Source organism: Panthera pardus, unplaced genomic scaffold, assembly GCF_024362965.1.
Source record: "Panthera pardus isolate Hobbes unplaced genomic scaffold, ASM2436296v1 HiC_scaffold_8, whole genome shotgun sequence".
NCBI classification, from domain to species: Eukaryota; Metazoa; Chordata; class Mammalia; order Carnivora; family Felidae; genus Panthera; species Panthera pardus.
Genome location: NW_026527013.1, coordinates 115047667 through 115074844, shown reverse-complemented (window position 1 = coordinate 115074844; position 27178 = coordinate 115047667). Strand labels below are relative to the sequence as shown.

Here is a 27178-nt window from a genome sequence, read left to right as displayed (position 1 = left end):
GGAAATTCAGAAAGGTACACAATGAAAAGTGAAAGCCCCCCTTCGTGCTCTTATACTCTTCCCCTAAAGAGTAACCACCGTTGAGTTTCTTCTGTTTCCTTCTGTAAATTGTGCATGTGTATCTAGGAATGTAGTTCACAATTTATAATAAAATCCTATTGTTTTGCATTTGTACATTGTGTTCTGGTATTGGGGATTTAGGGATGTTGGTTTGAGTAAGAGGTGTTTTCAATGAGCTAACAGAGTCTACCTTGGAAGATATTCCCTGAGATGCATGGAAGAAAATGGTTTTAAAAGTTACCTTCCAATACTTGTTACTGTTTTTTTTGCCCCCTCTATTCATGCATTGCTAGAATGGAGGTCAGTGGACTTTAAACTCAACCTAGCATAATGCTTCCTATATCGTAGGTAAGAAGTAAATGTGTAATGAATGGATATTGTCTTTTTACCCAAGAGAAGGTTTACTTCTCCTGATTGCATGGCCTTTTTCTTTTTTTATTTACAGCACAGAAGAGATTCCCTTGAAGATTTTAGCCCATAATAACTTTGTAGGCCGTCTTATTGGTAAGGAAGGAAGAAATCTTAAAAAAATTGAGCAAGACACTGACACTAAAATCACGATATCTCCGTAAGTGCTGCCTTGCTTTCTTTGAGTTAGAAATTTTTCTAGCACTGTGAAGCTGTGGGTTGTGTATTATACAGAGCCGCTCCCATCTTTCAGGAGTCTGAGCTACCCTGTACCAACATACTTTTTTTTGTTTCTCCAACTTAATCTACTACCTACTATCTGTTTCTAACCCATATTGAAAGCATTATCTTTTCCTCCTAAAGAGGCAGAAAGCACTAAATACTTTACATTCATACTTTCTAGCTGAAGTCTTGGTGGAATTTACTGATCACTACTCCCACAGTTGAAATAAGTAACCCAATTTATTATCTACTGCTGTGTAACAAATTATCCCAACATTTGACAGCTTGAAACAATAGTAAACATTTATTGCTCACCTAGTTTCTGTGGGTCAAGAATGCAGAAGCAGCTTAACTGGGTGTTTCTGGCTTGGGGTCACTTGATGTTGCTGAGAAGTTCATGCTGACTGTTGATGTGAGGCCTTAGCACATGGTCCTCTCCCCAGGGCTGCTTGGGTGTCTTTAGGACAGTGGTAGCTGTCTTCCCCCAGAGTGGATTATCCAAGAAAGAGCAAGATGGAAGTGACAATGTCTTTTATAACACAGCCTCAGAAGTCACACTCTATCATTTTTCTAGTATAATTGACACAGGTCATCTCTATTCAGTGTGAGAGAGGACTGGGCCCACTGGGGAGTAGGTCATCTTGGAAGCTGGCTGTCACACCTTGGGTCTATGAATGCTCTGAAATTGTATGGAAAAGTTTCCCTTTCTGGGGGTAACTATTCTTTACATCACAGTACCCAAAAAAGATGAGGTGAGAGGAGATTGATGAACTAAGGAAAAATGCTAAGGAAAGACAGGCAGCATGTTCATGCAGCAAGGAGTTTTCAAAGAAGGGAGTGGTAGGAAATAGGAAAGTCCTGCTTGATTGTAAAAAACAAAAACAAACAAAAAAAACCCCACAGAGTGTCTTGAATTTTACACCCCAAAATGAGAGGGTTTTCAGAGAAAAAAATCTTAAAAGCTATTGTAAAGCAGCTATTAGAAAAAAGCTAATATAAAATGCTTGGCAGGGAGAGGTGGGTTGAGACCAGAGATGAGAAATACACTTTTTCAGTCTAAGACAAATAGTCTTCCTTGTGTAGATGTTTACATTTTTAGCAAATAAGAGAAAAGGTTAAGGAATAATAACCCATTCATCTGGCTCAAGTTGAGCTTACGGCATTCTGCTAAGTAGTGAAAATGAGGATTTTAACTCTATAATTACGAAGGAGAGCTCTACCAGTTTTCCGTATCCTTTCAATCTATGTACTTAGTCTTGTTTTCCATGGTTAAGAATCTCCCATTGCTTTCCTCTCAAGGCTGTTGAGTGGCTCAGGCTCAGGCAGTCTCAATTGTCATCTCAGTGGATTATGAAGCTTCAGCAGAATCTTGGTCAAGCAGAGGGTTTCTGAATACTGCTAAGGCCTTCTAATGTAGGGTCTATATGGCCATCAAGGGATCATGTTTTTAATTTAGTCAAGACACATTGATTTATGTTATTTTCTCCAGCTTACTTTAAACTCTAAAATTACTGGCAAAAAGTAAGTTTAGACACATGAATTCTGGTTTGCCTTTTTGGAATATTTCCATGTTTATTTCTTGCTTGTGACCCAGAAAATGCAATTGCATGAGACTGCCAATTATGTTTAGAATTGGTCCACGCAGTCTAGGAACATCCTTATTAAAGTTTTTGTACATCTGGTTCTTGGTTTCCACTAAAACCGTACACCCCTGTGATCATTTTCTTTACATTTCACTGTTGAATTGTTGTGAAAAAAGTTCACTTAACTTAAGTGGTCAAGAAGTACACTGTGTTTCAAACATGGACTTAAGTGAACTGTGTACACCCAGTAATTTCTGTTGAGAAGACTGGAGGGGAAGTATTTTCTTCGGCAGCTTTACAATTCTTGGATTCCTATCTTTTGGGGCTTACTCATTTTTCATCATGTCTGACCACCCACTTTTACATACTGCCAGCCACCACAGTTGGGTTTTAATTGCCATCTGTGGCTGGACTGTTATTAACTGTCTTCCTTCTGTAATTTCCATTCTTTCTCTTTTCCCTCTTTTTCATTCTGCAGATTGCAGGAATTGACGCTGTATAATCCAGAGCGCACCATTACAGTTAAAGGCAACGTTGAAACATGTGCCAAAGCTGAGGAAGAGATCATGAAGAAAATCAGGGAGTCTTATGAAAATGATATTGCTTCTATGAATGTTAGTTTTAATATGGAGGATGTGCCTTTATTTTGATGAACAGTTAAAAGATGTTTTCAATTGCATTAATCCTGATGTCGTTAATGGTGGCAGCATTAGATGTAGTTTCTAATTGATTTTTAGCACCATAGTGAGTGTGCCGTGGGATAGTTTGGAAGACCACAGGCTTTGACATCAGGTTTGGCTGTCTGTGATTTTAGCAAATGGTATATAGTCTTGGAGCCTTAGCTTCCTTATCTGTTAAATAAGGCTAATACTTTCCTTAAAAAAGATGAGTATCTTCTGCACAATGTTAATTTGAAGATTAGTAGAGTAGGAACGTGGGCTTAAGAGGTACGTGAACTGGGTTTGAGTCCTAGTTCAACCACTGATTAGCTGCAGCTCTGTTCTCTTGGACAACTTACCTGTTCTCCAAGCATTGGTTTCTTCATCTGTGAAATGGGGCTGTTGTGCCTACATTGAATGCTTATTAGGACTGGGATTATAATAGATACCACGCATATAAAAGCAACTGTTAAGAACTCAAATTTTAATTTTAATTTGGTTAGTCATAAACCTTGGCATTAAAAGAATTAAAAATGACAAAATAATCTGTAGAGAGCAATGAAGGCAATTAAAGTGAATTGCTGACCTTCCTGAGTGGATGGAATGGTGCGGAAAATGTAACATGTCTGTAGTCCATTTTGAATTTTCAAGTAAATGAAAAAAACACTCCTCGGTTGGGCCTGTCATCTGAAACACTACATGTGAAAGAAGGGAAATATAAAAATAATACCTTTGTGTGAGAGGAACCTAGAAATATGCTGATCATTTTACCTCCCATGACTGACTGCCTTATCTACCTTCCCATTATAACTGCTCATCTGATGTTTCAGAGTCAGTTGCGAGTTAATCCAACCCATACACCTTTTAAAGAGATTCCCAGGTATGCTCACGTCTCAACTGTCATCTCCACTTCACTTCCTCAGCCCTTATAAAATTCAGCCAACACAAAGTCCTCTTTCTGGCTCCTGGATACACTCCAAAGATATGTCTAGTTGCCATAGTTGTATGGGATGGGACCTGATTGCCAAAGATCTTGACTTTTAGACCCACGACAGCCAAATTTTATCGAAGGAGTAAAGATCTCTTAATAATACCTTTTTCTGTATATCTGGTTTGCTTTTCAGTGCACAAATCTCGTTTGCTTCCTTCTTCAACTAATGCAAGGTTTTCAGTCTGTATTTACTGCGTGCCCATAGCACACAGAGTACATATTTGTCTAAGCACTGTGAGCTGATCATTAAGGAAAGCGAGTTGAGAAAGCTAGTGTAGCTTCAGATCAAGGAGGGGGCAAATGAGCACACAGATTTTAAAATATCAAGAAATGTAAACAGATATGTGCTCAAGTATAATAACATGGAACATCTGCTCTGTTCTAAAATTTGAGTCATAAAATGACTTTTTTTATTTTTTTTACTAGACGAGGTCACAATCTGAATATTGTCACTTATAATTACACTTGATTTTTTTAAATGTAAAATGAGGGACCTTTTTACTATTGCAGCTTCAAGCACATTTAATTCCTGGATTAAATCTGAATGCCTTGGGTCTGTTCCCACCCACTTCAGGGATGCCACCTCCCACCTCAGGGCCCCCTTCAGCCATGACTCCTCCTTACCCACAGTTTGAGGTAAGATAATGTACCTTGGCTTTCTTTATGGGTGAGCGGGATGCAGTCAGAGGGACACAGTTATTAGACTTTGTTGCTCTCGAGTAGGGTGACATTCGATGCTGATTGTAAAACTTGATCCCCATATGATCTATCAGTTGAGAGCCAACACATGCTCTCTAGTTCATATCAGTAGAACCTTCCTACCTACCCCTTTGTAGAAGGGACACGTGAAATATTCTTTTGAAGTTTTTGGGTAGTAGGATTGTCACCATGGGCTCTTAAATCTCCAAAGAAAAGTTTGAGACTTTAGGGAAGGGGAAAGAAGTTATTTTTAAATGTTGAAAGATAGGACTTTTAAAAGGCTTCCTTCATCTTAAACTTCACGTGGAAGTCAAACGCTTTGAAAGGTCAATAAAAATGTGTTTTCCACTTTGAGTGTGCTTTTTAAACAGTGAGCTCCAGCTAGTTGTGCTCTTGGGTCTCTTGTGCGTGTGTATGTGTGCAACCATTAGACAGCTTTTATTTGTTTTGTAAATAGGTAGACTATTAAGGAACCTTATTTTTATATTTATTTCTTAAAAATAGCATTTTTTTCTGAGGTTGGAAATAGGAGACCAGTGATAGTATAAAAATAATTGCAGTATAACATATACCTTGTAATTTTTTTTTTTTAAAGTAGTTCACAGTTCTGTTGTGTTATCAATGATAATTAGAGGTAGAGAATCATCATGGAAATAACAACATTCTAGGATCTTCCCTTATGGATTTGTTTTTACATCTCTCCCTTCCTGTTTGACTCTTTCCTTCTATATGCTTTGAGTCATACCTCCTATTCCAATTCAGGGAAATGTCCAGCTGGAACAGCTTGGGGATTCCAATATAACACTGCCTAGACTACATGTAGAGTAAAATGCTCCTGGAATTGTACTGATAACAGATTGCTGAGATTGTTCATATTTTATCCCTGTATGAATGAGAATTTCCTAGGCCTGTCTTGAACCACCTGTGTTGGGTGTTGTTTACTTTTGGCCTCTTCTTGTAGTGTTTCTGCTTTTACAGTCAGCAACATTTGCATCTTCCCCTACAACTCACCAGCCACCCTGAACACGTTTGGTCCTGGAAACCATATAACAAAGCCCATTCATCTATGGATAGGCATCAAAATTTCAACCCCATGACAGTGTGAATAGATCTATTATGCATTATCTGAAGCTTTCCACCACAGCTAAAGGTGATATGAAGTAGTTGACATGTTTGTACTTTGATGCTAAAGGGGCTAAGGGAAGGATCTCTGGGATGAGAGCCCAGGTTCAGTCCAGCTCTGCCTGCGCTTTGTATCACCATAGGTCACTCTCCTCTTCCCTCTGGGTTTGTCTTCTTGCTGCACAATGAAGAAACTGAACCAGGACTCTTCTCTCTTTCCTCTCAAATCAGACATTACTAGTGTTTACAAAATTCAATAATATAAAAAGTTTAAGAGGAGGGTAAAAGTGAGCCTAAAATGGGAATTTGAGAGAATATGGACTTAAGGTCTAATTTGCCTATTTCTTTATTATAAATAGATGAATTTGTCATATTACTGAGTTTAAGGCACATGTATCTCTGACATTTCTGTGTCAAGCAGCATTGATTAAAATCTACAAGGAGCTGATTATTTAAACAACTCATTGCTGAAGAAGCTCTTATTTATTTACTTATTTATTTATTAATGCTTATTTTTGAGAGTGAGAGAGATAGCATGAGCAGGGGAGGGGCAGAGGGAGAGGGAGACACAGAATCTGAAGCAGGCTCCAGGCTCCGAGCTATCAACACAGAGCTCGATGCAGGGCTCTAACTCACGGATCATGAGATCAATGACCTGAGCCAAAGTTGGACGCTGAACTGACTGAGCTTCCCTGAAGAAACTCTTATTTAAACTACATCTCTGCTAGCTGCTCTAAACTAGCTTTGTCTTTGGGCACACTCCTTAATCTCTCTGTTCCTCACTTTCCAGTTTGTAAATTGAGGTGTCATTTAAATTCTTTCCTCTCTATTGGTTACAGGTAAGGCCTTTACTGGTTATCAGTAAACTCTCTCACATTACGAGTGGTAACATTATAGAACATTCTTGGACATCTGTCTTTTACACTTCTCTGGCTGCTTCAGTAGCAAAAACTCCCACAGTGAATTGCTAGGTGTCTATTTTTAAGATAGACAGATACATACATACATACATACATACATACATACATACATACATACATACATACATAAATATTACCCAGAGTTGGTCAATTTTGTGATGTAGTGATATAGTTTTGTGTAATGGGTTCTTGTGTTCTTAGGAAAATAAGGATTGTTTTAAGAAAAGTGAGATTGTATTTAAAACATTTCCAAAGGACTTTTTTTTTTTTAATTTTTCAAAAATGTTTGTTTATTTTTGAGAGAGAGACAGAGACAGAGACGGAGTGCGAGCAGGGAAGGAGCAGAGAGAGGGAGACACAGAATCTGAAGCAGGCTCCAGGCTCTGAACTGTCAGTACAGGGTCTGACATGGGACTTGAACCCACGGGCTGGGAGATCATGACCTGAGCTGAAGTCGGACGCTCAACCGACTGAGCCACCCAGGTGCCCTTCCAAAGGACTTTTATTATTTAAATCTTTAGTGACTTAAGCAAGTAAAGATTTTGTTTTAAGAATGGGAGAAAGGGGTCAGTGAACCATGAGTAAATGTAAGGAAGATCTCACTGGAACACATGGTCTTGGTTTTCCCTGAGATTTTAAAACTAAATTGAGTAGGTATAATTAGAAGCAGCCAGTGAGATCAGGAGAAGATGGAGAAGCTGCCGGCAGTAAAGGCAGAAATACTGCTGAAGGGAAGGAGCTGAGAACCCCCTAAGGACCTGGTGGTTTTGTGCACAGGACAAGGGAATTCTTGTCTTAAAGGGAAGAAATGTGGATAATCTTAGCCTGCATTCTTTGCAGAATTCAAGTAGGCTTTTGATTCTACATGTATGCTGGGTAGTGATATAATGGAATCCCCAAGTTCATATGTGGACATTTCTCTAAATTGGTGTAGGAGGTACCATTCAAAACACAAAAAGCTAAGAAAAAAGACAAATCTATCATCTGTCTAGTTGGTATAATTAATAAATTAGGGTTATAATGCATGTGTTTTCTATGGATGAATGTCTTATTGTGATTTCTCTCTTGATTTAAACCTACTACTAACTTTATCTCTGTGTATTAGTCTTAGACCTTAAAGAATGTGTCAGGAATCATCCAGAAAACTTAAAAGGGAAAGGACAACTGCCCTTTTCTCCAGAACAGAAGAAATCTGTGCTTTTGTGGGTTTTAACGTGTTTGCAATTGCCTCTCCTCTTAGAAATAAATACATAGGTATATAATTCTGTCTTGGAAATTGGGTATATATTTTTACTAACTTAAAAAAAACTTTTTAAATGTTCATTTGTTTTTGAGAGAGAGCACGAGCAGGGGAGGGGCAGAGAGAGAGGGAGGCACAGAATCTGAAGCAGGCTCCAGGCTCTGAGCTGTCCGCACAGAGCCCGATGTGGGGCTTGAACCCACGTACTGCAAGATCATGACCTGAGCCGAAGTTGGACATTTAACTGACTGAGCCATCCAGGCACCATATTTTTACAAACTTTGGAGGTAATTATTAATGGGAGCATTGTACTATTTTTAACTTTTCACCTCAAGGACATTCATCTTGATATTAAGCACAGTATCCTCACTTTTAAGAAATTCGGCACCAGGGGCGCCTGGGTGGCTCAGTCAGTTAAGCGGCCGACTTCAGCTCAGGTCATGATCTCGCGGTCCGTGAGTTTGAGCTCCGTGTCGGGCTCTGTGCTGACAGCTCAGAACCTGGAGCCTGTTTCAGATTCTGTGTCTCCCTCTCTCTGACCCTCCCCCGTTCATGCTTTGTCTTTCTCTGTCTCAAAAATAAATAAACGTTAAAAAAAAAAAAATTCGGCATCAGACCATTATTTAATGTGCAGCCCATATTTAAATTTCATAGTTACTCCAGTAATGTTCTATTATGTAGCTGTGTTTTCAGTAAAGAATCCAATTAAGGATTATGCATTGCAGTTGGTTGTCATGTCTCTCTAGTCCCCTCTTATCTTTGCAGGAGTCCATCCCTGCATCATCCATTCCATTTGGTGTCACCTACTCCCTACCCACCACTTGTTTTCTTATTTATGGCATTGAAAAACCCAGGCTAGTGGTTAGTGTCGCCTAATTAGGATTTGACTGATGGCCTCTGTGTGATTAGGCTCAGGTTATACCTTTTTCCGGGAAGGAATACCTTCTCTGTGTCTCACTGGGAAGCAGATAGTGTCATTGTGTCTCATTGTTGGTCATACTGTTTGATCATACAACTAAGATAGTGTCTGTCCAATTTCCACATTGTAAAGGTACCTTTCCCACCTATGATTAAGACTGGTGTCTGGGTGGCTCCGTTGGTTAAGTGATCAACTTTGGCTCAGGTCATGATCTCATGGTTCATGGGTTCAAGCCCTGTGTCAGGCTCTGTGCTGAACGCTTGCTCAGAGCCTGGAGCCTGCTTCAGATTCGGTGTCTCCTTCTATCTCTGCCCCTCCCCTGCTTGTGATCTCACTGTGTCTCTCAAAAATAAATAAATGTAAAGAACAAAATAAAACAAAATACTTTAAAAGAGAATATGTATCTTGCCCTCCAGTCTTTCTCAAAGTGGGTATAATCTCCATTGCTGCCATTTGCCCAATCACATTATTACTATTTTTATGTCTGTTGTTTTTTTACATTTATTAGTTGGCAATGTTCTGTAAAGAAGACTTTCTCTACTTTGTGCTTTGTGAGGGAAAATGGTTTTTTGTTCTTTACATTAGAATTACCCCAGACCTTTTTTATTAGAATCCCCCAGGGTAGGGGTTGGGGAGGAGATGAAACTCTCAGGGATCACTATTTTGGAAAGCTCTGACTGACCCGAGTGTGGAGGTAGCCAAGGTTAACAACAGCTGGTCTGTTTCTTTTCTTCTTCTTTTTTAATGTTTATTATTTTTGAGAGAGAGAGCGGGGGCGGGGCAGAGAGAAGGAGACGAGGAATCTGAAGCAGGCTCTGAGCTGTCAGCGCAAAACTGGATGCAGGGCTCGAACTCACAAACTGCAACATCATGACCTGAGCCGAAGTCGGGCGCTTAACCAACTGAGCCACCCAGGCGCCCCAGCTGCTCTGTTTCTTAACTGGTTAAGAACCTGTACCTCGCCTTGGGCTTCTATGAATCAAAATCTCAGTGGGAACAGATGGAAGCTAGAAATTTGTGATTTTTGTAAAGGTCATCAGGAGTTTTTTTGTTGTCCATTCATTGTCAAACTGCTACTGTGCAAGCAACAGATACTATTCTATGGAAGAGGGACTCAAATGTTGGAACAATATCTATCAAGGCTAATGCATGATAGATAATATTTGGGATAAACGTAAATACATAACGACTCAGGCATGCCCCTCTTTCTAGGTTGTTTGGTGCTTTATTTTAAATGTGGTCAAAAACCTACTCCCTTTCTCTGGATCACCTGTTAATTCCAACTCACAGGCAAATATCAGGCCAAGATATCTGTGGGATGCTGCCATATGTCTGTTTTCATGCCTCTAAATCTATTTTGGCACACTATGTGTATCAAGATTAGCTTTGGCTATGTATTACAAGAAAAGAAATGGTTTAAATGAGTTTTCCTTTTTCATGAGAAGAGTTGAAGGGTAGACAATCCAAGGCTGGTAGTAGTTATGTTGTATCATCTAGGACAGGTGCTCCTATTGGCTTAGCATGCCGCCTCCCAGCCCAGGATGACTGCTCAGGTTTCAGCCAATGAGTCTGATTCCAGCCAGCAAGGATGAAGGATAAAAAAAATCAACAGCCACCTCATAGGACACTGCCTGAAGATAGCTTTTGACACTTCCACTGGTGTCTTGTTTGCCAGAACATAATGTCTGTTACGTCTACCTGCAAGAGAAGCTGGGAAGCAGTGTCTCTAACTGAAGAGATGAATAAATCTGCCCTACTGAATTGAGCAGTATTACCTGTAAAAGGTGTCTCACAGAGCTTTGGGAGGGTGGAGGTGAGCTTCTAAGTTCAATCGGAAACAAAATAAAAACGACACAAAAAGAACCCAGGATGATCTAAATTAATTATAGAGCACAGAATTCCATGATTCAGATTCCACTCCTACAGATAATTTTCATCGAAAATTAAAGGGAAAACACCATTTTCAGAGAATTGTTGTGTTTCTGGATACCAGTTAGAGTGAACTGTACTTCCAGATAGCTGTCAGGCAGTTTTCTGATTTAATGTTTTAAGGGAACAATTCTTTTACCAAGTTCTGTTATAGTATATAACCTCTTTGTGGGGGAGTACTTTGTTGGAATAGCTTTGCCTTCACTGTATATTATTAGACTTTGTTCTTTTTCTAAACTCCGTTCACTAATAGTCTTAAATGTACCTAGTAGTCACCACTTTGAGAAGCAAACTGTTGTTTTTAAAGGCAATAATTAGGGGCACCTTGGGGCGCCTGGATGGCGCAGTCGGTTAAAGCGTCCGACTTCAGCCAGGTCACGATCTCGCGGTCCGTGAGTTCGAGCCCCGCGTCAGGCTCTGGGCTGATGGCTCGGAGCCTGGAGCCTGTTTCCGATTCTGTGTCTCCCTCTCTCTCTGCCCCTCCCCCGTTCATGCTCTGTCTCTCTCTGTCCCAAAAATAAAAAAATAAAAAATGTTGAAAAAAAAAAAATTAAAAAAAAAAAATAATTAGGGGCACCTGGGTGACTCAGTTGGTTAAGCGTCTGACTTCAGCTCAGGTCATGATCTCGAGGTTTGTGAATTCGAGCCCCGCCTCTGGCTCTGTGCTTGACAGAGCCTGGAACTTACTTCAGACTCTGTCTCCCTCGCTCTAAAAAATAAATAAGCATTAAAAAAAACTTTTTTAATAAAAAATAAAGGCAATAATTAAGTTTACTAAAGCTTTATGGGTTTTTTTTTCCTCCTTACCATTTCTTCTGATATTCCCTTTATTGCCGTTGGCTTCACTTTTCTTCTTGCTGAAGAACCTAGTATTGTAGGTCTGTGGGGTCTATGATACATTTATTTAAAAACTGGGTTAGAGGATTAAAGGTTGGCAGGTGTTTGCTCTCAACACGTGAGGATGCACCGCAGCTGCCATTCGGCATCTACAGCTGCTGATGAGAAGCTTGTTGCTCCTTAGAAGTTCTCACAGGGAAGTCGGTTACTTACCAAGATCATCTCTCTATCCTTGATGGCCTGTAGGTGAGCAGAGAATCTCTTTTACTTTCAATGTACATTGCCTGGTAAGAAGTAGGTTTTGATGACTAAACGTTTCAAAGACTCTCTCTTTTTATGTATAGCTCTCTCTCTTTTAGGGTTGTTTCATTTCGCTACTCATGTTTTCCGACTGCTGCTTTGTAACATGAAAGAATTGATGCGCCTTGACTTGGGATAAATCCCTTGCCTCTCTTCCATTCCAGGACTTGGCCCACACTTCCCCCCTCAACGTATTCTAACCGGAACCTGCCAGGTAGATTTTTTCCTAATACAGCCAGAGTTGGTTCTTGCAACAGACAAAAGTCTCTAGTTCCTGCCTAGCAGCTGGCTCATGCAGTACTTAATTGGCAAACTTTGAGTTTAGAAATGACAAGAAATGCTCCTTTCAAAAATGCTCAAACAGTAGGGAAGAGGCAGTTGGCAGCTCATGCACAGAGCAAGAGCTGAAATTGGCATAGCACAGAACAGCATCCATAGCTGAATGGTATTTCCTGGCGTTTGGTTTGGCAGAAGTTAGCTCAAGTGCTGTTGTCTTCGTAATTTTGATATCATCTTTGGAATCTTCCCAGAAATCTCCAAAACAATAGCGTGATCTTAAAATTGCAAACTTTATCAAAGAGGCAAGAAAGATAAACATTTTCTTAGGTTTTAGCTAGTTCAAGGTGCTCCATCAGAAACAAAATATTTTGTGAGTTGAAAGGATTTTGAGATCAGTTCTTAGTGCTCTACTCCTTAGGATTTCTTACTGTAGGTACAGGTCTTTTGTCAGTAAAATATTTGCAAGTAAATCACTCATTGTATACACTTATTACCTCTAAGAGGCCTTGGTTATGTAGCTATGGGAGAAATTTTCTCTGGCGCCCCCCCCCCCCTTTTATTTTTAAAGACTTCAGTATTCTGTTCAGGTCATAGAGTTGAGTAAACTTAATTTCGGTTCCAAACCCAAATCCATTAAAACAAAACAAAACAAAAAACCCAGGAGTATCTATTTTACAAACCAAAGGGAAACACTGGCATATCCTTCCAGGTTCCTGAAGGCTGGTTTTGTTGGCTGGCACGCATGTCTCCATGCCTTTGTGATGTCTTAGATTCTGTTCCCCACAAAGTAAATGCACTTAACCCTACTGTTTGCTCATTCTTGTATCTCCTCATGATAGATGATTAGGAATTACTCACTGGCAGACTTTACCAGTTACGCAAACTTCAATTGAGCAGCTTTGTTCTTACGTTACTTCAAGTTACAGAGTCTGTCAAGAAGTCCAAAGGAAGTTTTGCCGGTAGGCATCTGGCAGAAACCCACTGGGAAGCAGCTTGGGTCATGTGACTGTCCTTCACCTCTGAAGGTTTTGTAAGAAGCATTCAGGATAATGCAGCTGAACATTAACTTAAATGCAAAGAATGTGTAACAAAGGGTGATGCTGATGAATTTTTTCAAGCTTGAGCTCAGACTTAAGAATCACAGGTGAAAGAGGCTTATCAAAACCCATTGTTCTGGCTACTTAGTTTTGTAAGTAAAAGATAGGTATCCAAATCCTGGAAACATGGCTTACTATGCAGACGTCTGTATAGCAGTAATTTGTACCACAGAGACAGTTTAATGATTATCAAACAGACAGGATGATTATGCAAATTACCTTATATTCCCAGAGGAAAATTTCCTTGAAAAGTAACCTACAGTCAGGGAGATGCTTGGTGAATAAGGAATTGGCACAGAGGGAAATGGGTGATGTTCAGACGTCTGATGAGTCAACTTTTTATTAATGTGCTATTGCCAGGGACACAGCACTGCCCATCGGTCTGGGGTGCCACCTCCTCGTTTGTTTGGTTTGCTTCTAACACCGCTTTTTATGTTTGACAGGTTTTCTTGTTTCTGTTTTCATCCCAGCACAGAATACTTTTCTGTCAGCATACAGATTCTTCCTTGATGTCTTCACCCCCTCTTTGTTAATAGTCCTTTCGGCCCTTCTCTACTGACCACCATTCCTTTTCCAAAGCCTCACACAACTTTTAAATTTGTTCTTAATCTTAGTATTGGATTTGTTATCTCCTACTCAATTTCCGCTCCTAAAAATCAACAACAAAAAAAGCATTGATGGCCTTTCTTCACTGTGTCAGAAAGATTATTTTGCTTTTATTCAGCTTTCGAGGCTGCAACATAGGTTTTCCCTTGGAGCTTTTCTCCTCACAGAGCCGTCTTGAGTTATCTTCTAGGCGAAGACACATGCGTATGCTGTGCTTGTGAGGGCGGCTCTGCAACTTTCACTCCAAGGATGATGCCTGTTAACGCTGGTGCTCTCAAGACGTACAGAAGTTGCTCTCTGGGATCAGTCCCAGGAAGAGTGTTCTTTACTAAGCAAATGGATATACTGAGGTATACTGAGTTGTGCAGCCGATTTGTCTTAAAATGAGCTGCTGGAAAGCTTAGAGCTAAATGTATATAACAACAACATTCTTGGCTTCATCTTTTAGATTCAGGTCTTTATATTCTCATTTCTTCGTTGCCTCTGTTTTACTTCTGGATTACTTGTATTTTCTAAGCAGCCTAAAATCTTTCTGGAACAAGGCCCAGGAAACAATTAATTATGCAGTCCTGGCAAAACACAATGGGGCAGATCTGAGCAAGTTAACACATTAGGTTAGTCTGATCATTAAAAAGGTCTTTATGACTGTCAGTCTCAAAACAAAAGTATATTATTGAGAAGAACATGATGTAGATGTTCTCAGATAAAATACTTAGGTCCTATCTTTACTTTAAAAAAAAAAAAAAAAAAACTGGTTAAGATTAATGTGTTTGTTATACCATAAGGACCAGAATGAAAAAGTATTAACATTGAGCACAGTTTATGGTCAGTGTCCACATTAATTCAGTTATTAAAAAATAAGAAAGGCCTTAAAGTGTCCCTGTGGAATAAATGGTACGTGGTAATTGCACAAAACACTGGCAGGCTGTGAGATACAGTGCTTTGCACACAGAGGCACTATTCTTAGGACTGGGAAATGCTAAAGAATGAAATAATTTTATTTAGTGTTCTTTGTTGGTGAATAGACACAAGTGACTTGGCCAAGCTGTGCTGGACAGGCCCCTCTCACAGGTCTCCACAGTCAAGGGTTCAGTGGGAAGGCAAACCCTCTTCTCGTGTATGTGTTCTAAGAGTGCTTACAGAGCTACAAGGGAGGCTTCATGTAGCTGACAGCTGTGTTAAGACCTGCATTGTGTTAGGATGTCCTGGGAAACACTGGGAATACCAGCTTGTAAAGAATATAAGTACGTCTACATATGCTAAAGCAACAAAACCCAATGATTTTCATCAGTAATATTTCCTGGAATTGAATTTTAGATTAACTCTTACCGGAAATATTAGGTACATGTGGGTTATAGATCAAGGAAGAGACACAGAAGAGCACAGTTTAGATGATTTTCATTTGTAGAAAACGAAGCATAGGATCTAGAATCCTGTGTTGCTGGACTTTTCATAAGTGTGAAAGGCGTGGTTCAAAATAAAATGATTTTCCCTTTTCCTTAATATATCCATTGACCATAAGATAAATGTATTAGTATGAGAACTTGGAAATAACTTGTCAGGTAGGTTTGTTTGTTTGTTTATATTGACTTTTTAAAAATTTATTTTGAGAGAGTGAGCCTGCATGTGAGCAGGGGAGGGGCAGGAGGAGAGAGAATTTTTTTAATAGATTTTTTTTTTAAGCTTTATTTATTTATTTTGAGGGAGGGAGGGAGAGAGAGAGAGAGAAAGAGAGAGAGAGAGAATCCCAAGCAGGCCCCACACTGCCAGTGTGGAGCCGAATGCAGGGATTGAACTCATGAACCGTGAGATCATGACCTGAGCCAAAATCAAGAGTTGGACGCTTCACCGACTGAACCACCCAGGTGCCCTTGAGAATCTTTTTGTTTGTTTGTTTTGAGAGAGAACGTGAGCAGGGGAGGGGCAGAGAGACAGATGGAGTGAGAATCCCAAGCAGGTTCTGTGCTATCTGCGCAGAGCCCAATGAGGGGCTCAATCTCCCTACTGTGAGATCATAACCTGAGCTGAAACCAATGGTCAGATGCTTAATCAACTTGAGCCACCTAGGTGTTCCTGTCAATTTTATTTTTTTCAGGTTTGTTTATTTATGAGGGGGTAGGAAGGGCAGAGATGGGGACAGAGGACCTGAAGTGGGCTCTCTGCTGTCAGCACAGCTTGAACTCACGAACCGTGAGACCATAACCTGAGCCAAAGTTGGACGCTTAACTGATTGAGCCACCCAGGTGCCCCCAACCCCATCTGTCAATTTTAAATGTTAATACTCTGATCATCGCTTCCATGACATAAAATCTTAGAAGTATTTGTACAGGGGCACAAGATTTATGTTAGAGATTTGATTACAGTATTATATAAATTAGTGAAAAAATGGGAAACCAAACTTTCTGCAGATCTTGAAAGTATCACCTTCAGCTGCAACAAAATAACAGATAAAGATGAAGGAATTTTGAATTTTTTCTTGAGAACTTCTCGGAGATGTGGTTATTTTATTCTCAACAGTGGAAAAAAACATCAAAACTCTAAGTTATAAAGTATTTTAAACAGGCATAAGATGGGTGTGTGCAGTGGACAACAGACCTGATGCTTTCAGATGCTTGTTCTCTTGGAGCATCTTTTTTTTTTTTTTTTTTTTTTTTTTTGGTGGGTGATTCAATTAAACTACTTAATCATTAGGTTTTTTGAAAGAAATTTTATTGAGGTATAATTGACCTATAACTGTGGTTTCAGGGGCACAATGATTGGATATTTGTATATATTGCACAGTGATCACCACAGTAAGTCAACAGCCTTTACCATAATTTTTTTTTTCCTTGTGATGAGAACTTTTAAGATCTCTCGGTGCAACTTTCAAATGTGCAATAGAGTATTAACAATAGTCATATCAAGGGGCTATCTTTGATACCATTTTTTACACATTGATCACAGGTTTAAGCTTTTGCCAACATAAGAAATTTCTTTTGACTCAGGAAATCATACCAAGGCAGATGGAAGAGTGATAAGGCAGCACCTCCTCAAGTGAAAGTTCTGTTGGGCTGTTTTTCTTAAGAGTCACTTTCAAAGCACATCCCATACCTGCTGGAAGTAGAGTTATGCCCTTTAATTTTTTTTGTTTTTCTTTTTCTTTCTTTTTTTTTTTTTAAGAGAGCACAAGTGGGGAGAGGGGCAGAGGGAGAAAAAGAATCTCAAGCAGGCTCCATGCTCAGTACAGATCCTGACGCAGGATTTTATCTCATGATTATGAGATCATGACCTGAGCCAAAATGGAGTCAGACTCTAAACTGAGCCACCCAGGATCCCTCTGCCCTCCATTTTAAAAGAATAAATATGGCTCAAGAGCTAGAGAAGCCCAGGTTTGAATGCTGGTTACAATACCAGTCAGTATATTACTGTGTGCATCTCTCTGGCTCAGTTTTCTCATCTTTAAAAGGCAAATGTTGGGGTACCTGGGTGGTTCAGTTGGTTAAGTGTTCGACTTTGGCTCAGGTTATGATCTTGCGGTTCATGAGTTTGATCCCTGCTTGGGGCTCTGTGCTGACAGCTCAGAGCCTGGAGCCTGCTTCAGATTCTGTATCTTCCCTCTCTCTCTGCCCCTACCCAACTCGCACTCTGTCTGTATGTCTGTCTCTCTCTCAAAAATAAACATTCAAAAATGTTTTTAGAAATGGGAATATTGTTAGTTTATGTTAGTCGGATGGGTTGTGAGGTGTAGATGAGGTAATGCACCTTACACAGAGGAAACACAAACTCTTGACACTCCCTGATCATACCTTCTCAAATCTGAAGTTTTGCAGGCTTTCTACACATCTCCCACCATGTTAAACACAAAGGTAGCACTCAGATGTTACATGAATGGCTTAACTGGAATCCCACCATTCTGAATGGGAAACTTTGTGTATAACTTGATAATTATCAATTTTAAATGTTCAGACCCTTTGTCTCCAGCTAAATTTTACCTATAAGAGTTTATATAACAGAGGTATACAAGGGCACAACTTTTTGTACAAAGATGTGGTTGCACCATCACATGAATTAGTTGAAAATTAAGTACACACACACGAATGCATGCACCAAGATAAATCAGTAGTCGAGTCTAGCTGGAGGAATGCCCTACTAATAGGTGAGGGAGTGGCATCTGAATGACGTGGGAGGAGGAGATGCAAAGTGTATCTCTATGGTAAAAAAACAAACTAGAACACATTATTTGTAGGATGCTCCCATTTATTTACTATTTTCGGTTCATTAAATCTATTTCCTCCCCCTGAAACGGGTCTGCCTGTCCTTACCTCGTTTTCCACGTCATCTTTTCCACTGGGTTTAAGTCATTCTTCCAGAGAGTTTTGCTTGAAAGAATTGAACTTTTTGGGCATGGCACTTTATTGGGTATTGAGTTGATCATAGAGGTAACAGTTATTTGGGTCAGTGTAAATTTTCCTGATTGATAACTTGAAGAAGTTTTTTACATTTTCTGATTTAATGACCTTTTATCTTTTTATCTTACCTAATACTTCCTTTTTCTCATTTCAGTTTAACTGGTAAATAGGCAAAGGTTTTCCTTTAAAGAACCAGCCTGGCCTTTTTGTTATTTCCAGACTGTTAACTGTTTACTAATTTTTTTTTTTAATAGTTTTATTTTTAAGTTTGAGAGAGAGCATGTGTGTACACATGTGCAAGTGGTGGATAGGGAAGGGGCAGAGAGAGGGAGAGAGAATGAATCCCAAGCAGGCTCTGGACTGTCAGCACAGAGCCCAAGTCAGAGCTTGAACTCACAAACCATGAGATCATGACCTGAGCCGAGACCAAGCGTTCGACACTTAACTGACTGAGCCCCCCAGGCGCCCCTACTAATTTAGTGTTTAAAAAAATCTTTGCTTCTTGGGGGCACCTGGGTGGCTCAGTCAGTTAAGGGTCTGACTTCACCTCAGGTCATGATCCCCCAGTTTGTGAGTTCAAGTCCCTCATCGGGTTCTGTGCTGACAGCTCGGAGCCTGCAGCCTGCTTCAGAGTCTGTGTCTCCCTCTCTCTATCTGCCCCTCCCCTACTCACACTCTGTCTCTCTCTCTCTCTCTCTCTCTCTCTCTCACTCAAAAACAAATAAACATTAAAAAAATTTTTTTAATAAAAATTTTTTGCTTTGGAGGAAGGAAACTATAAAGACTTCTAAAAAAAAAAAAAATTGCTACCAAATAATGTGAGTAAACTGTCCTGTGGAACAGCATTCTGGTAAGTGCGTATTGAGGGCCAAATAGCATGGCTGATGCATCTATATGTGTTTCTGCTGTTGATCATCGTTATCTCCCCATAGACCCAAGGTACTGAGTGCTCCATTCTCGCTGCTTGCACTCTGGGCTTAATAGGGAGAAGATGGAGTTGATAATGCTACTGGTAATTTTTGTGTTGTGAGAGTGGTGGTCATCTGGTGGACCAATATTACATAGCACAAAATCTGTATCCACTTACAGTAAAAATGAATAAGCCCAGTACTGCTGTTTTCTTTGACTAAGATTTTCAGAAACTGAACATTCTAAAGATTTTCCTAGTTCCTGGGATGCTTGAAAGCAAAACTTTGGCATGTTTGAGACTTTTTACCAATTTGGGAAGAGTTTTGTAAATTAGAAATTAGATGGAAGCTGTTTTATGGCTGTATGTGAACATATGACAGTACTGAGGGACCAACTTGAGTACTGGACAATGGAATCTATAGTATACTACATAATAGGAATGGAAGACTTAAGACAGAATTCTGTGAAGTGTTTCTTACCAAGTAGTTAATGTGTACATTTCTTATTGCAATATATCTTCTAATATCTCTGTAAATCTTAGTTTAGCTGTATTTTTTTAAATGCATATTAAATTTTACTTGGTTTATTAAGTTGTGTATCATCTTAAAATAACTTTTGGCATAGGGGCAGCTGGGTGGCTCACTCAGATAAAAATGTTTGCTTCTTGATTTTGGCTCAGGTGAAGATCTCATGGTTCATGAGATCGAGCCCCACATTGAGCTGTTTTCCCTTACCAGCGATTCTCGGTCTCCCTCTCTCCTGCTCGTGCTCTCTCTCACTCTCTCCAAATAAATAAAAAATATTTCTTGGTATATGTAGGAAATCTATACCTGCTTGTCAATTTTTTTGTAACCGAAAATTGCTCTTAAGTGTTAGAAAATAAAATATTTAAAAAAAACATTTCTTGGAATGAATTTCTTAGAATTCTCCCTGGAAGCATGTTTTCTTGTTAGAAAGTAAGTATTAATGTGTGAACATGTGCACTGCTTCTAGCATCTTAGAACCTGTAGCTCACCATAACATCACTGAATTTTGGATTAGCCTATTTTTTTGGAACCCAGTCCACTGTGTCTCTTGAGTGTGTCCTTTAACCTTACAAGAATGACCATCTGAAAGGAGACAACTCAGGAAGGACATAGTTGGCTTGAAGGGGGAAGTTGAGATGCGAAGTACATGGATAAAATCCATTTTTGAAAAATCTTTCAGGAGTTAGCCTTCAAAATGTTTTCTGGGGCATCGGGGTGACTCATGCAGTTGAGCATCCAACTCTTGGTTTTGGCTCAGATGATGATCTCACGGTTTATAGGTTCGAGCCCCGTGTCAGGCTCTACACTGGTTATGCAGAGCCTGCTTAGGATTGTCTCTCCCCTCTCTCTCTGCCCCTCCTCTGCACACTCTATCTCGAAACAAATCTTTAAGAAAAGATTTTCCAATTTGTCCATGTGTAAATGGCAAAGGAAGGGCAGAGATGAAAGGAATAAAGAATTATATGGGAGAGAATCTTAGGGCATTTTACTATTAAAGTGATAAAGTTTTATTCTAGTCCTGTACTCTGCTTGGGTGTGGTGCATACTGAATGGTAGTGGTAAGGTTTTACACTATTTAGTCCTATGTAACGACACTCAGGAGTTGTTCCCTTCGAGAATAGGTATGTGTTTACGAAGCAAAACCTACATGGATAAGGTGTAGAATAGGTGTCCTTGGATACAGTTGTTTGTTGATGTGTAGCCCAGAATTTCATTTACTTGTCAAGAACCTAAACTTTACAACATTTACGTATCTTTTAAATCTGTACACCAGTGACATTCTAAAGTTGAGGCAAATAAAGTGACCTTTTAAATTGAGTGCTTTCAAGTTGGACAGGAGATCTTCTCAACTTTAGGTAAACTCTTGTCAACTTCCTAATATTTCTACTGTATGAGAACGCCCCATCCCTATGACAATGATAATAGCGTGACTTGTACCCAATTCACATGTACGTCCTGTCTTTCCAACAGCAATCAGAAACGGAGACTGTTCACCTGTTTATCCCAGCCCTGTCTGTCGGCGCCATTATCGGCAAGCAGGGGCAGCACATCAAGCAGCTTTCTCGCTTTGCAGGAGCTTCTATTAAGGTACCCTTTTGCCAGCTGTGGCTCTTAGTGCCTTAATGACAGTAAGTTACAGAAACACGAGTCCGTCCTGCCACTTCATAACTGGAATTAAATATTGCAGTGTATGCTGGGGTTACACGTAGGGTGTGACAGAAAACCACAAACAGTAGCTTCAACATAGTAAGTCGAATTTTGTCTCCAGGAAAAATAGTCAGGAATTGAGTAATCCAGGACTGATAATGGTGGTTTTGCCCCACCAAGTCCTCCACCTAGATTGCTTCCAGCTGATCATCCCTAGGCAGGGCCTTAGTCCCTCAAGCTCACAGATGACCCTATGCACTGCTCTCCCAATCAGTCTGTGGTCCAGCCAGTTGGAGAAGACAACAGTAAGATCCCTTCTCTTATAAAGGCTTCTTACTAGCTGCCAAAGGGAAATGCAGTCCATGTATGTTTACCTAAATGTTTTGTTACAGAAAGTGGGATAACAATTATCAGGGAACAACTAATGGTATCCACCAAATAGATAATTGTGTGTTCTGAAGATTCTGTGTTTTGATACGCTGAGAAATAGTATAATATCAGATGTACAGGTCATTGTGTTTTAAGGAATGCACAAGTTGATAAAAGTTGGATACAGTGACAGTTTCCTTCATGAAAATTATCTTTTGGGGTGTTTTTTGTTAATGTTTTATAAAAATTTTATTTAAAAGAATATAGTACACAACAAAGCTACACTCAGATGTTAATAGCGTGTTTATTTCCAGCTGTCCCAAAATGGGAAGAAGCACATGTTCATCAACTGGCAAATGGATAAACTGTGGTGAAGCTATACAATAAATATTAAGAACAAACTATTGAAAAATAAGAACATGGTTGAATCTCATGACACATGCTAAGGGAAAGAATCAGACTCAAAAGGCCACATACTCTCCGATCCATTTTTATGAAAATATGGGAAAAGGCAGAAGTACTGGGATAAAGAAAAAGTCAGTGGTTGCTAGGAATTAGAGGTGGAAGAGAGGCTTGAATACAAAGCGATAGCAGGAAGAATTATGGAGAATGACAGAACTTTTTATTTTGATTGATGTGGTGATCTGCCTATGCATTTGTTACAAAAGAATGAATTTTACTGATGTAAATTAAATAGTGAATAAAAAAGGCAAAACACAAATAGTCCTCATGTGCTCTCCTGTAGCAAAAGATAACAAAATACATGAACAGGAAATGGGGCCAAAATAAACAGGTAAAGGAAAAGAGATGGTAAACAATCAAGTAGTGAACCAGCTTTACTATCCTGCTAGTTTCCTGATTAAAAAGAAATCTTGGGGGCGCCTGGGTGGCTCATTTGGTTAAGCGGCCGACTTCGGCTCAGGTCACGATCTCACAATCCGTGAGTTCGAGCCCCGTGTCGGGCTCTGTGCTGACAGCTCAGAGCCTGGAGCCCGTTTCAGATTCTGTGTCTCCCTCTCTCTCTGCCCCTCCCCTGTTCATGCTCTGTCTCTCTCTGTCTCAAAAATAAATAAACGTTAAAAAAAAAAAAGAAAAAAAGAAATCTTGGACACATGCAAAAAGAATGTAGTAGACTGGCTTGGGGGAAAACCTGCAATGAACATTTTATGAACAAGAATTTAGTATTTAGGTATTCACTTGTTTCTCTTTTAGGCTTCATGTCTGTTAAGTAACAGACATATATTTGCTATTGTTAATATAATTACTTGTGTTCACTTGTTGGACATGAAGATTGTTCCTAACTTACCCTGCATATAGTGCAGTGATGGACAAAATTTGCCAAATTGTTAAAAAAACAACCTTATTCTGTAAGTCGATAAAAATAGATCTGGTGAGCCAAAGGGCATGTGTTTTCAGGCTTCTCAGAGTAGGCCCAGGCCTCCATCACCAGTATTAACAAAAGAAATCTAGTCAGAAAGATAAAGAATGCTATCTTTTTTCCAGGGGTTTCTTGTGAATAATTCTAAGAACTTAGACTAAAAATTAGTAAGTGTCCCTCATAAAGTAGGAATAATATTAGCATGGCTCTAAGGTGATAGAGAGAGGGAGAAAGCACTGACTCCATTAAAAATAAAACATTCTTGGGGCACCTGGGTGGCTCAGTTGATTAAGCACCCAACTCTAGATTTTGGCTCAGGTCATGACCTCACACTTGGTGAGTCTGAACCCATATCAGGCTCTGTGCTGACAGCATGGAGTCTGCTTGGGATTCTCTCTCTTTTCTCTCTGCCCCTTACCTGCTTGTGTGCATGCTCTAAAATTTTTAAAAATTGTATGAAAAAAAAAAAAACACCTTTTTTTTGTGTGTGTGTAAATATGTGGAAAAGTGTCTAGTAGCTTGTATAAGTAACTGAAAGTGATCATATTGAGTGGTAGAATTTGAAGTAGCTTTTATCATATCCTTTGCTTCCTATTCTTACATAGTAATAATATATTTTATAAATAAGAATTTGCTTCTTGCACAGCATTATGTCTAGCAATTTTTTTTTAATTTGAGAGATTGAGCAGGGGAGGGTATGGGATGGGGGAGAGAGAATCTTAAGCAGACTCCACATTCAGTGCAGAGCCTGATGGCAGAAATTGATCCCATGACCCTGGGATCATGACCTGAACCAAAATCAAGAGTCACATGCTCAACTGACTGAGCCAACCAGGCACCCCTAGGAAATTTTTCTTCTTTTAGAACAACTCCTACCAGCTGGGTCCCCAAATCCTAGAACTCTGGAAGAATGCTCATTTCCTCTCTCTTCAACATTTCCCCCAGCTCAGGCTGTTTGTGTGATTTCATATATTCTGCAAAAATAGAAAAGTCATTTTGCTTCTGCCAAATTAATGTTAATTTCGTATGTTACTCTAATGAGCATATTCTTCAGGGCGATTTACCAATTGTCTTAGATTTGTGAACATATCAACTTCTTGCAAATACTGAAAGCCTGGGGGTTCTGATGCATGTGGGCCAAAGACCACATTTTGAGCACCACTGTTTTAGTGTATAGGAAGGAACATGGGTAGTGGAGACAGATCCGGCTCTCTCCAGCTGTATTAGCTATGTGATTATGAATGGGCCACATAACTGAACTTGTTCAGCCTTCACTTTTCCCTCTGTAGAGGCAGCACCTCATTACTATCTAGTGAGGATTAGCTGAGGTTAGGGGTGGACATTTATATCCAGGCTAGGCATGGTGTTAAGTGCATAGTTGACGACAGTAGCCATAACCAGTGAACCCAGATTAATCACTGCCGCTCTACAACTTTCTTCTACAAGACTTTAATTCTACATTTCTTTTTTTTTTTTTTTTTAATGTTTATTTATTTTTGAGACAGAGAGAGAGAGACAGAGCATGAATGGGGGAGGGTCAGAGACAGGGAGACACAGAATCTGAAACAGGCTCCGGGCTCTGAGCTGTCAGCACAGGGGCCCGATGCGGGGCTCGAACTCACGGACCGCGAGATCGTGACCTGAGCCGAAGTCGGCGCTCAACCGACTGAGCCACCCAGGCGCCCCTAATTCTACATTTCAAGAAGGCTGGTTTTGTGTAATGATATTACGGTGTCACCTGAAAGTGTCATTTCCCCTTGTTGTGTCTGTTACAGATTGCTCCGGCTGAAGCACCAGATGCTAAAGTGAGGATGGTGATTATCACCGGGCCACCAGAGGCTCAGTTCAAGGTATGTGCTCTACTGTGTGCACAGGTAACAAATGAATGGATTCGAAGAATGTTAATGCTTTCTTTTCAGGAACTCCATAACCTGGCTTCTCCCTTAAATATATCTAAAACTCAGTAGAAGGAATCTCCCAATGGAAGTTTCTAAGACTAAGAACCCAAATTTAATTTTGAAAAATCAACCAGACTCTGTTGTAATTTTGAGAATTTTATAATGGTTGCTGGGTTTACTATCTCCCAAGGGAGAATGTGCTCAGTGCCTTGTTACTATATGAAGGTGAGACTTTTAAGACTGAAATTTACAAACCTGTGTGGTTAATATGCCTCAGAAAACTTACCCCCAAATTTTTCATCTTGTTCTTGAAAGACCTTAACTTTGAATATAAATGCCCCCCTTTTCTTGTTACCCTTGGGTTAATTCTGAGCCCTTGTTCATAGTCTAACCACAAATCACTCTAATCCTTCCAGTTTTAGAAGTAAAAATCATAGGAACTCTTGTGGTATTTGTCCTGATGTGAACCATTGCTCATATTTATTCGAGTTTGGGGCCGTTGCAGCTGGAAAGCCCCTCCCTGCATACTGAGAGTTGATGAAGACCAGAGACTGGCCAGCTGGGCTGCTGGTTCAAATCCTAGCTCTGTTATTTGCCTTTGTATGACCTTGGGCAAGTTAACTTTGACTGGCTAGTTACTTAGCTATAAAATAGGGATTAGAATACCCAAAAGGTTGAAACAAGATTGTAAAGTGTAGAGAATATATCCAGTGCTTAGACTATCACATAATATGAATATGCTGGTGGTAATGTTCAGCACTCAGGGTGAATCAGACTAAGACTCTGCCAAATTCTCAATACTTTTGAGTACATGATTTCTCCCATAAAACTTAGTACAAGTGTTGTAAAAGCAACTACTGAATTACAATGTAACTATTTTATCCCAAACCCGTGTCTTCTTCTTAGCACCTAGTAGTAGCTGTGTAACAGGACAACTCTTCAACCTTAAGCCTTAGTTCCCTCACTTCTAACATGTGGCTAGTAACAATGTCTACCTCTCCCTAACTCCCCACTTTTAAATTGTCACTTTCTTTGACCTCTCTGCTGTGGGACATTTTCCACAAAAAGTCCAAAGCTTTTTTCACTTCCTTTACAGGAAGAACAGGAAACAAAAAGGAGGTGCTTTGAGATGTGGGTGCAGTTGGCTAGGCTCAAACTCAGGTGAAGACATTTCCTCCCTCACACCAGCCTTCTGGTCCAGGCAGTTCAAGTCCTAACTCACAAATGTTACAAACTGCTTCGTATCCTGAACCTATAGGATCAGTCACCTTTGGTTGGAAATCTTAAAAGATAAATGTAAACATCAGTTCTTGCATGTTTCTTCTTGGTGCTGAGCTGTTACTTCTTTATAAGTGGAACTACTGTCTTGTTATTCCTATGATTGTATGCTGGGAAATTCAGTCTGTTTCCTTCCATCCTTCAGTGCCCATGTGGTATAATCATCTTAAATGGAACACTTAAGAAAAACTGTAATGCTTAAATATCATTTATGTGATCAATGATAATTACAAATGCATTATTTTAGACATCTAAGGAGTGGTAAACTTCCTAACCCATATTTTTTCTTAAGAATTCAAAAACTTTTGTTTTGAAAGAGGCATATATATCCCTATGTCGTTCGACTATGTTAATACCTATTATCTGTGGCCTGAGACTTTTGAGAATGAATGAAATATAGGGTACCAAGATGAATTTTGTTTGTTCTGTAATACCCTGTAATGAGTTTATCATTTCTGCACAAGTGAAAATGTGTTGGGTACTTTTGTTTTGATTTGCCCTGGTAGCCTGTCAAGTTAAACCAACTGACTTCTTTATCCTTCGGTATATACTAGAGCAAATTAATGGTTGTACGTAATAGGAGTTTTGTGTTTTTTTTTAATATTGATGTTTTGAGAGACGCTGTGTGCACAAACGGGGGAGGGGCCGAGGGAGACTCCCAAGCAGTTCCACACTGCCAGCACAGCGCTTGACACGGGGCTTGATCTCATGAATTGTGAGATCATGACCTGAAGCGAAATCAAGAATTGGATGCTTAACCGACTGAGCCACCCACACACCCCTATAGGAGAAGTTTCTTAGGTACAGTGTCTAGATATGCAGTAGGTATCAGGATGTGTTGACTATAAATATCTGAAGTGTGTGTTAACTTGATTTTGTAGCCTTATTACAAAAAGAAGCCACATGGGTAAGA

General features: G+C 39.7%; 1 protein-coding gene across 5 annotated transcripts in view; it reads left to right on the top strand.

Annotated features, from left to right (window-relative positions):
* The window catches only part of IGF2BP3 (insulin like growth factor 2 mRNA binding protein 3), a 154705-nt gene that overhangs the window by 123067 nt on the left and 4460 nt on the right, over window positions 1-27178 (top strand). For all 5 annotated transcript variants that reach the window (XM_019443599.2, XM_053898193.1, XM_019443597.2 and 2 more), the window contains 5 exons: window positions 506-628; window positions 2752-2887; window positions 4434-4559; window positions 21166-21282; window positions 24865-24939. In XM_019443599.2, the coding sequence (XP_019299144.1) occupies window positions 506-628; window positions 2752-2887; window positions 4434-4559; window positions 21166-21282; window positions 24865-24939 (577 nt within the window). The remainder of the gene's footprint in view (window positions 1-505; window positions 629-2751; window positions 2888-4433; window positions 4560-21165; window positions 21283-24864; window positions 24940-27178) is intronic.